Below are 11,321 nucleotides of genomic sequence, written 5' to 3'. Positions count from 1 at the left end.
TCCAGCCATTTAAGCAAATCTTTGAAGTGTTTTCTATTTCGAAAAGAAAAATATTCCCCACAGATTTCCAGTTTTCAATGATCGCTGAGATTCATGAGTCCTTTTTTAAAATTTACTTTTCTGTTTATTTAATATGTCATGTCCAGTGAGCAGAAAGGAAAGAGGGAGGTATAATGAAGGTAAGTAGTGGAAGAAAAGACCAATAATATATGCTGTCCTGAAGTCTGTATCCCAGTAATTCATTCAACAAGCAGTTCTTAAGTGACAAGGATATGTTTCAGGAAAGCTACAGCTTACTTTTATCTCAGGGAATCTGTATCCTTTTGAGATGAGAATAAAAATGCCATGTATCTATACCATTTTCTTGGCTATTCCCTGGAAGATTTTATTTGAGACAGCAAAAGCCAGGATTTTCCAGAGTGGAAACACATCTTAGAAGGAAGTCCTGAACAAACAATGCTAGGAAAAGAAAAGAAAGAAAGTATAGGCATCAAATCTGTAAGACTAAAATCAAATCAGTCACACTAGAAGAAGAAGAAACAGTAGACAAATGGAAAAGGAGGCTTTTGTGAAATATCCTGAACTATTGTTTAATTTGCTGGTAGAGTTTAATTAAATGAATTTTTTGCTGAAACATTGATTCTAGCCAATTCAATTCACCCAAATATTCTCCTGTCACCTTCATCCTAACATTTGATTGTTTTGTTATGATAGTAAATAGATTTTAGGACTGCCTTTTGGTTCAGATATATATTATGCATTCCAAATTTCTTTGAGTTCATGGATATTTGCAAAACTTTAATGTTATTCCTATTTACCATTCAGATAGATGAGACAGCATACCTTTCTCTCTGTTCTTCTACTGATAAAAGATAATTTTTTAAAGCTCTTCAAAATACTGACAATCAAAATCCAAATTTGTTTGAAAGCCAAAATAATCACCTTTTTCAAAAGAAAAATGCAAAGTCAGTCTCCCACCCCTCCCATGTTTAGTAGGAATGGTTAAGGCAGCGCTTGACCTCCCAGCCACCTCTCCAAGTCTGCCCTAGGAGGGGCCAAAGGCTCTGAAGGTGGAGCAGCTCCCAGCCTCAGGTATTCGAAGGCTCAGAATCAGCCCGGCAGCGAAGATGTGGTCTCAGCCATGACAGGAACACGACTTCTCTGTGAGTGGAGCATTTAGGGTTGGCTCCCGTCTGTCCTAGCTCTGTGTTCCTGAACAGGTGAATAGAAAAATATCCAAGTGTTTTCAAACAGTTATTTTGCAAATTTGCATTAGCACGTTTCCCGCCAGTATTTTAACAGCAGTCTGGGTAAGTCTGGCACAGTGGTCTCAGGACCACGCCCTGAGTGTGAGAACAAACCCGCTGTACTTGAGAACCGAACCGAGCAAGCAGTGATTCCCAGGAAGCCATCTGCAGCCAGATGCCTGCTGAAGCATGACAGCCCGAGCTCCGCCCCAGGTTCGCTGCAGCCCAGGAATCTGCTTTATGAATCTGGACATTTAAAAGTCCTGTGGGAGACTCCTAATTCACGGCCTGTGGTAGTACAGGAAAAGGCTGGGTTTTAGCTTAACACATCTGTAAGTGGCTCCTTGTGGTACAATTTACTGTCTGTCTGATTTTATGTAATATCTTGGTCAGGAAAGTGGGCATAGTGAGGATTAAATAAAACTGTGCGTGTTAAGAGCCCAGCCTGTAGCCAGCTGGCTGCTATCATCTTTATATTCTGTGCTCAGCTCTGTGGAAGATGTACAGAACTAAAATGTGTGATTCACAACTTCGAGAAACATATACTTTATTTATAACAATAATATAAATATTAATAAACATTTTAAATATGAGTTCATATTCCCAGGCAGTGGCAGGTTTGCAAACACACTGAAAAAACACAATATTCTGAAGAACAAAGCAGAATGTAAAATATAGAGAATTATAAGAATGTTAAAAATCATATGCAGCTTATTTTACAATATTTAATTCTTATAGTTTGTTTAGATGATCTAGTACCCATGAATTCACCAAAAGTTTATTTAGACCAAAGCAAAATATCAAAATCATGAATGACAACTCACATTTATTACTTGATAATAATCTTTATTAAAATGTATTTATTTTATAATAATTATATTCTGGTAAGATGAGAGCCATCGGTGCATATCTGTGCCTAAGAGGCTTAACAAATTCTGTTACACAAATGGTTGTTTATATGACTGTGGTTATTCCTAGGAAGGGGTCTATAGCTTTCATTTGATTTTCAAAGGGTTTTGTGGCATCTAAAAATGTTAAGGATCACTGGAGATTCCCATTTAGCACTTTATATGCATGCTCTTGCTTATACTGCAGATAATTCACTCGTGATAGTGTCCTAAATAATTTACTTGTTAGCTTTTGCTTAACTGACCTCTGAATCATTCTCCTTGCACTTTACCCATTCTGATATCCCTGGGAAAGAAGAAACGGAAAGATTTCACTGAAGGAGACTGTAGGCAGTTTCTTGGTACCTCAGCCCATTCCAATTCTGCAGGCACCACTGCGGAAGTGTATGTACTCATCTTAAAAGTTCCAGGGGCAGAGATTAACTGATGATCATTTCCTAAAGTTTTTCCTTTTCATTTTCTATCCATTGCTAGGTCCTTTGAATTTGTCTTTTTTGATTAGTTCTCTGTTCTTTTCATCTGAGGTAGAAAAGTGAAGCAGATTCCTTGGAAGAATACAACTCATGTTTGCCAAGCTGCATCTCTGCCAACTAGCAGTTCTCTCATTTGTGTTTGGTTTAGAAGACGGCAAGAGCACTGATGATGCTACATGTTCCTGTTTCTCTCTTCCTCTAGGTGTGTGTGCAACATCGACTGTTCTCAAACCAACTTCAATCCCCTCTGTGCTTCGGATGGGAAGTCTTACGATAACGCATGTCAGATCAAAGAAGCATCGTGTCAGAAACAGGAGAAAATTGAAGTCATGTCTTTGGGTCGATGTCAAGGTAAGGTTCATGCCAAAATTCATTTCAAAGAATGTTTTTAGTCCTTGTGCAGAAATGGAAAGTGAAGATAGCACCTTATTAGGCAGCTATTTCATTTCCGAAAGACAGTTCTGATTTACAATGGTGCCAGGGTCTACTGTAGCATTTGTGTTGATTATAGGTGTTTGCAGGCCTATCAGGAATAGTCCATGCTTTTGCTATATAATGGGACTGTATTGTCACAATGCGGTGAACACAGAAGTCTACATTCAGAAGGGAGTAGATATTCTCCTTGCAAAGCCTAAAAAAGAACGTCCAAAGCACTTTTCACAAAGACTCTAAGAATTCATTAGAAACCTCAAATTTAAAAGCAGATCACTCCATGTTTATGTATTGATTCAGTAGAAATATTTCAAGTGCCTTTCTAAAAGCAGAATGTACTGTACTAGAATATTCTGCCCTGGCTTTGTTCAGAAGCAAACATGCTTGGGGTTTTGACCAGTCTTCCTTTATTCAACTTATTGCAGCTACAATTATGAAGCTGCTCCTTGTCCCAGACTAGAAAGCTGCCATCTCTCAAGCCGAAACATGCTATTGGAAGTGTATCAGTTTATAAGTGTTGCTTGGGATTGTAGTTGTAGAAAAAAATCAACTGCAGCGAAGGTAGTGTTGAAGGTGGTGTTGATGGTATTGAAATATTTAGGAAACAGCTAATCAATCTTTTTTGTTAATTTTTCAACACAGATAATACAACTACAACTACCAAGTCTGAAGATGGGCATTATGCAAGAACAGATTATGCAGGTATGTAATATTTTCCATTTAAAACATGAGCACTTTTATACGTGTCCTGGGGAAACGCTGCCTATCATCTTCCCTAAATTGAACCCTGTAAGACTGCCAGCATGTGCTGGTCCTCTCTTGCCTAGGTCAAGCTTTCAACGGGCAAAAAATAAAATTTTAGTTGAAACAAATAAGACTTTTTCTTTCCAAAGTTAAAGCAATTGTCAAAAATGTCAATAAGCTATAATTAACTTGTTTTGACAATGCAAATGGTACAAATGACAAAACATTTATCAAATGAGTGGGCATCCATGGAAATTAATGCAATTTTTGGCAGCATATTATAAAAAATGCAAATGTCCTTGTTTGAATTTTCATAAGAAAGTCAACAATAAAAAAGTTTGTTAGTCTCTGAGAAGCTAGAAAGGGTATTTACAAATAGTAATACAAGCTGTCTATTTAGATACAAAGTTTAAAAAGTATGTATAATTTATTTAAAAATAAATTGCTTTAATTAAGTCAGGAACTAGAATGTAGCTCTCAGCCCTGCAAAATTATAAAGAACATTACACAAAAATGTAGATAATCTTTAGCAACTATACAAATTTGTTTTGAGGAATATATGTCTCTAACATAATTTTCCTAGAGTAAGGAAAAAATTTATGGATCTACAGTTGGAATTTTATCAGATTCTTGTATGTTTCACAGAAATCTGGGATAAGATTGAGGTTGATAACAATATGTGAAGTATTTCGAAGCAGAATTTTCTATTTAGGCATTAATCACTTGCATCTAGATTTACAGGTAATTTTCAATCAAGAATTATTTCCTATCTTTTATAATATGCACTAGCATTCATTTTATCTGAAATTTCATTTTCATTAGGAGTATTTCTGACATGAGTATAGAAAAAAAATCCTATGGAATTGAAAACAGGTTGTCAACCAGAGGTTTGATTGAAACGGCCCTCAAATCTCAGATTTTGGAAATAATATAAATATTCTTTTTTAAATTTTCATATTTTATCTCCATGTTTCACAACATGGAAATTAAACTTTTAATATGCTAGAAGCCTGAAATTATCATGAACAGTAATACATGGAAAACGATCCAGTTCTGCTATCACGTACTCATACCCTACGCATCCTGGAGAGATATTAATAGATGATCCTTGATAAAAAGTAGTGCAGTGGTCAGGAAGTTTGGGAAGAGCAAAGATAACAAAAGGGTCTTCTACCCAGAACTCCTCACAGCTCTTATGTTCATTATAAAATCTTTAAGAGATGTTCATCTTTTATTTGCAGTTGTCCCTTAATATATAATAGGAGATTGCTTCTAGCACGCCTTTACAGATACCGAAGATGCTTAGGGGGACTATGTAACTTGGAATAGTATCTTCATATAACCTCAGCACATCCTCTTGAGTACTTTAAATTTTCTCTTCTTTGTTATAATGCTACAATTAAACATTGCTTGCATTCAAAAAATTACCCTAGAATTTACTTTATATGTCTATCTTCACTAGTAGTTTTGTTAAAATACAGTGAATGTCCCTCTATAGGAACTATTTAAATAATCATGTTCCTCAGCATTCCTAAGCTTGCAATAGTATTTGCATATACTGAACTTTAGACACGAATTCTGGGAAAATGGAGAGTCAGCATGTCATTGTTCTCTTAATTTCTATCCCCCAAGCCAAAAAGTCCCGAAGGAGGTAAAGCAGGGCTGCTTTCCTAGAAGTATGCTATGTCCTCGAGGCTAACTTAGCGTCTCAGCACTTGCCTGGCTGGAGAAACATTCACGGACTCTCCCAGGAGAGGGAAGGGGTGATCTTTGCATGCTGTCACTCTTTCTTTGCACATCAGTAATACTGTAGATTTTAGGGCCCTTACCAATCACTCCGCTTTCATTCCACAGAGCATACATTAAAAGCCATAAATATAAGAACACATGCTTCTAATTATAAAAGTGGGTATCTTAAAAATAACCCAAAATCTTACAATAAATTTATCATATCTCCTTTTTAATATCATTTAAAAGGAAGAGCTCAGCAAGGACCAGCAGAGAATAGATCTCAAAATTTTTAAAAATTAAGGAGCAATGCCTAAATTCCTCAAATAAAACTAACATGAGTGAGATTGTATAAGGAGAAATTGAAAACATAAAGGCAGAACTGTTAAGAAAAATAAATATATCACCAATGTAAACTATTACAATTACTGCATTTAGCCTTAAGCTTCCTTGCAACTAAAATAAAAAAGACATTATGATTGGATCAGTTTATTCTACAATTCTGAGTTCCTATCATATGCAAAGCAGTATCCTGAAGTTCACAAAAGTAAATACACAAACCTAGGTCTCTTCCAAATGGAACTTAAGTTTTCATTGTCTGATGAAATAAATAAATAAAAAGATAAATTCAGAGACCAAAGACAAAATTTCACTGTGCTAAATTATATAGGAAATACATAGTGCAGGTCTTTTTACAAGATAGCTCAGGAAAACAGAATAGCTAAAATCTTCAACAGTGATTTTCATGAAATATGGCAAGAAGCTCTTCATATGGCTGGGGATTTTTTAATCAATTTTTGATAACATTCTAAAGCATCTCATTAAAATATGTATAACTTCATGATAGTGTTTCTGCTGCAGACTAAAGTAATGAGTTTCATTCATGTATATTTTGAAATTGGAAACAATAAATAAATAACACAGAAGTCCCAGGAGATCTCTGGAGGGGAGCATGCCCAACTCATTTGCCTCATGTAGCTATAGGTTAAACAGAAACTGGATAGCAGGACAGTCAGAAAACCTGAGTGAAGATGAAGAATGTGCTGGATGGTAGCAGGTCTATTGGGAGAAAAAAATTCCTGGCATTAGTGGCTGGTAATGAGAAATATAGGGTTCCAGTTGAACGTTTCATTGTGTCAGTTCACCATTTCTTGTAACATTCAGGAAGGATTTAGTTTTAGAAAACTTCCCCTTTGGAAGTCCATTTCTTATCTTTAAGCAATAATTAAAATACCAAACTCTGGACTGAAATATGGAAGAAAGAAACCAGGGAGATATATATATATATATATATATATATATATATATATATATATATAGTTAAACCAAATTCTACCCATCCTATTCATACTCTTGACGATGCGGGGTTTTTCCACACTAAGCAGATACTGATGTCTTCAAAGGCTATCTAGATAGTCTTAGTGAACTGTCAAAATAACTTGGTCTCCGAAGGAGCCAGTGCAATTTGCAAAGCCTCTTCAAACATCTTCTGCTTCAGTCTTCACAACAGACATGTGAGGGAGACATTATATGCATCTGACAGGTGAGAAATGGAGATTCAAGAGATTAAGTAGAAAGAGTATGTGATAGAGCAGAGGGTCAAGCCGTCACTGTTAATTCCAGAATACTGCAAATGTGAGCGGTGAGGGATGGAGGAAGAGGTGTTGCTTCTAACACGTGTAGGGCTTTGGGGACTGACTCTGCACCCTCAAGGTTAACTTCTTCGGAACTCCAGACTTATTCACCATGATATTAATGTTGCTGAGAGCTGCCCCAAGGAGGTACTGTTTTAAGATTTATGTCTATATGTTCCGACTATCTTTTTAAAAATTGTTAGCAGTACATGCTTACAGTGCATAATGATCGCATTCATCGTGGGCAGTTGGTACATGCACATAACACATATTGGTCCTTTTTCTATTCCCCACACACCTCACATCTCCCCATTTGCCAAAGATCTACCTCCCTGTCTCCTTTTATCTTTTATTTTGCTCTTTATAAGTGCTATTTTGTTTGATTTCAAATTTTTCCTGTTTGGTTTTCTATTTCTCTACACAGACAAGAAAAAGATCCAATTGTGTTTGCATCCCAGAAATCCTGCACTAATAAAAAAAAAAAAACCATTCAACACTTCTTTGCAGTACTTTGTAGTTTTACCAAGATCTGTTCACATTAGCTCATTTGTTCTAATGTCAACCTGATCAAACAGGGTTACGAACACAGGGAAAATAAAATTGAGGCTCAGAGAAGCTAAGTGACCGACCCAGAGCTGGTCACGAGATTTTGACCACCTTGAGCACCCACCTGTGGGAACAGGCACTTGCTTGATTTGCCTAATGCCTGGCTCTGTTACTCCCCCGCTGTACATATGTAGCCATGAGTATCAAGTGGTTTTATATCATAGTTACAACATGAATTGAGTCAGTCATGTGGCAAAATCTACATTTAAAATGGAAGCTTTTTCCATTTGCTCCCAAACACAAGGAGCACTTTGCTGGGAAACATGTTGTCTGGGCCAATAATTTGATCTGTAGGAAATAAATAAATAGCAGCAAATGGAGGCAGCAGCTTGTAGCACAAATATTAGTATCAGCAGTGAAATAAATAGAAATGTTTGCCCAGCCTATTACAGTGCCACTAGACTAGCCTAGAATATTTAAGTCCAGGAAATGAATTAAAATGTCAAGGTTTTCTCAAGATTCCTGAGGGAAAGTGTCTCAATTCAAGTATTTTCCCCTCTGGGATTTACATTACAGTGCCGCAAAATTCATAAAGCTTTCTATGAACTCTAACTCATAATTTTTCCTGCTCTCTTGAACTTCTGTGCTTTCATTGTTTTCCCCATAAAATCACAGAGCCAGTCATCTATAATATTATGTTCGTGGTAATAGATAAACACAGAAGTGGTATTTGCAATACAGATGAAGTTCACTGCAGAGGAGTTGTGTTGGGTCTGGTAGACACTGGAAAACTTTCTGTTTATGCCCCAGTTCATAAATGCATCCTGCATCATTTATGTGCACTTTTCTGATGTGAAATACTCCTTGCTGAAACAAATTTCTCACCTAGAGCTGTTACTTATCTGTCTGCCTTACTCTTCCAGAAACGTGTGGCAGCTGGTTGAGTGGTGATAACCACTCAACCAGCCAGGCCTGAATTTAAAGATGAGGCATCATTCATTGGGTATTTAAACTTGAGCTGATGAGTTGAACTTTCCGAGCCTCGGTTTGTCTGTTCAATGAAAACAAGAGGCTGAATTCCCAAGGATTAAATGTGACATTAAGAGGCATCATGTGAAGCATTAGCAAGCATCTTAATGAGGCAGCTGTTATTACTTCTGTTTGGTTCTGATGATTAGAAAGAATTTGTTTTAATGGGAAATGCAGCACAACGTATGGAATGTGGTCTGCCCATCTGATATGTACTCAAAGTTTATATATAAACCATTTATGGCCTCAATTACAATAAGTTTGCAAACTTGTTTTCTACCCAAGTCTTACAACAGCTTCTTACGAGAGACCTTCACTGACTTTTTATCCAAAGAGCAATATTTATTGCATAATATTTGTATGTTTTCAGCACCTTGATATGACTAAATAGTCACACTAAAAAGTTGAGTTTTCCTAGAGTCAACATAATTTTATGTATGATATATTTTTGCCACTTAATAACATGATCACAAGATTATTAGCTCATGAGATTTAAATTAAAAATTAGTAGGAGGACCTAGCCTATGATAGAATTACAAGATGATTATATCACTTATAATTCTTTCAAGGAGACCTTTAAAATTAATCATTTTTGCCCTGGGGTATATGTTTGAAGGACTTGCATGTTCTTTACTAAACAGAAACTTATGTAATGGTGAACAAGCAAAAAACAATATCAGGAATTAACAGAAATGTAGTATTTAAGAGTTGGTTTCTGTTTATGGGAAACATTATTTTTTTCACTCAGAAATGTTAGTGTTCACAGGTTGATAATTAACACAGACACGTATTTTAAGAAGTGAGAACAAATGTTTTGAAAAAATCTGATCATAAAGAAAGATAGGTCCACTTAGCATAGAAAGCAAAGAGAGAAAAGCCATTCAAACTTAAACACAAAGACATTGCCAGGGAAAAAGCCATAATCCTCCACTTTATACACCCTGTCCACCCCCCAGCACGCTCTCTCCTTTCCTAAGAAGAGCAGTCTGAGCATCCTTAGAACGAATGAAACTGAAGTGAGAGTAGTATGTCCCAATGCTTCATATACTTTCAAGACACAATGTTTTCCATAAAACAGTAAAAGGAATTCAAGCAGTTTACAAAAACATGTTCAGAGCGCTTTAATTTACTGCTTTTGCTTATGAGTTTGATGTGCCCCAGACATATGAACCACTCTGTCAAATGCATTAGAAATTCATTTCTCGCATCTTGATGACTTGAGACTGTGTGCAAATACAGTGAACGGAAATACCCTAAAACACCTGTAAAGCACTCTGTCGGTGCTGAGGTGCAGGGCAGAAGGCTAGAAGATTCCTGTGGTGCACAGTTCCAGGGGGGCTTTGGAAGAGGTGTGGACAATGAGGCAGAAAGTCAGGCTTAATCAGTGACAGAAAACCAGCAAGGCAGTGCACCATGGTAGGAAGATTTGGAATACAGATGCGGAACGAGATAATGAGAGGATCACACTTGATATGTTAACTAGATTCACAACAGAAGCAGGGGGAGCTGTCAGACATGTAGACTGAGAAGTCTAAATTTTGTACACACCAAGAGAAAGCTGTCTTTCCATGATGAACTTCCATTAACCAAACTCAATGACTGAACACTGATTTGCACTGGGAAAATTCCCTAGAGGATGTCTATCCTCTGACCAGTGCATTGTCTCCCTAGAACTGAATTATCTGAAAAACTCAATTGAAATGTGGGTACTTAGTGAACCTAAGTAGAGCATATGTTCATTGGATGTTTAAGGCATCAAACTAAGACTGATACAGATCTCTAGAGAATTGCTCTCCAATGCACACAAATGAACCCAGCCCTTGGTGAGGGTCTCCTCTCTAGTCAGATTCACCGTCTGACTCTCCTTGGTCTGTCTCCATTCCTGAGTGGTTGCTCTTCCAAGCCACCTCTTTTTCCTAGAGATGGCCAGTTTAGTCAGGGTGAAATCGAAGCCTGCTCTCCGGGAGCCTTTGCTGATGGGAAGTCCCTGGAGGGCTCAGCCCGCAGACGTACCCTACACTCATTTCCCGGCTCCTGTGGGTCCTTTTATCCAACAGTACCCAAGAAATGACAGTATTTCTGTATAAATGGAGCCTTCCCTAGATGGCAAGTCCTTTCTGCATTTTCAGACCTGCAAAAGGTTTTACACAAAGTTAACTTTGATGATAACTTTTTAACATATAATCCAGAAAGGTTTGACCTATAATGAAGAAAAATAAATAATTCTTAAAAAGCGAGTTTATTATTGCCAGGTTTTTCTAAGATGATTCGTAGTACTTATTTTAACGTATGTCAATAGCAACAAAGCAATTTTGGTGAATTGCTAAGGTTTAACTTCATGAAACCCAATCAGAATGAAACCAATGAGCTGTCCCACGTGGAACATGATGAAAGGTTTTGCAGGGAGCTGTTCATGAGTAACCATGTTTCATAGGGTGCAGTGATGTTCCTGGAAAATACATTCCAGACAATACAAAACTCTTTGCCCTTAAGCTTTCTTTCACATTTTATGAGGTTCATATGTGAGAAAATTCCTTTTTGAGGGTATGCCTTTAAAATTTTCCTTTAGTAATGAAAATA

The 11,321-nt window shown here is 36.9% G+C and overlaps 1 protein-coding gene across 1 annotated transcript in view; it reads left to right on the top strand.

Annotated features, from left to right (window-relative positions):
• Tmeff2 (transmembrane protein with EGF like and two follistatin like domains 2) overlaps positions 1-11,321 on the top strand; it is a 237,421-nt gene that overhangs the window by 188,756 nt on the left and 37,344 nt on the right. The window contains exons 6-7 of the mRNA XM_004868954.3: positions 2,831-2,979; positions 3,703-3,762. Coding sequence (XP_004869011.1) covers positions 2,831-2,979; positions 3,703-3,762 — 209 coding nt within the window. The remainder of the gene's footprint in view (positions 1-2,830; positions 2,980-3,702; positions 3,763-11,321) is intronic.

The sequence above is a fragment of the Heterocephalus glaber genome, unplaced genomic scaffold, assembly GCF_053883595.1.
Source record: "Heterocephalus glaber isolate CG9 unplaced genomic scaffold, H.glaber_assembly_v1.0 deba00001778, whole genome shotgun sequence".
NCBI lineage: Eukaryota > Metazoa > Chordata > Mammalia > Rodentia > Bathyergidae > Heterocephalus > Heterocephalus glaber.
The sequence above is the reverse complement of the archived record's forward strand: the minus strand, read 5'-3'. Positions and strand labels throughout refer to the sequence as shown.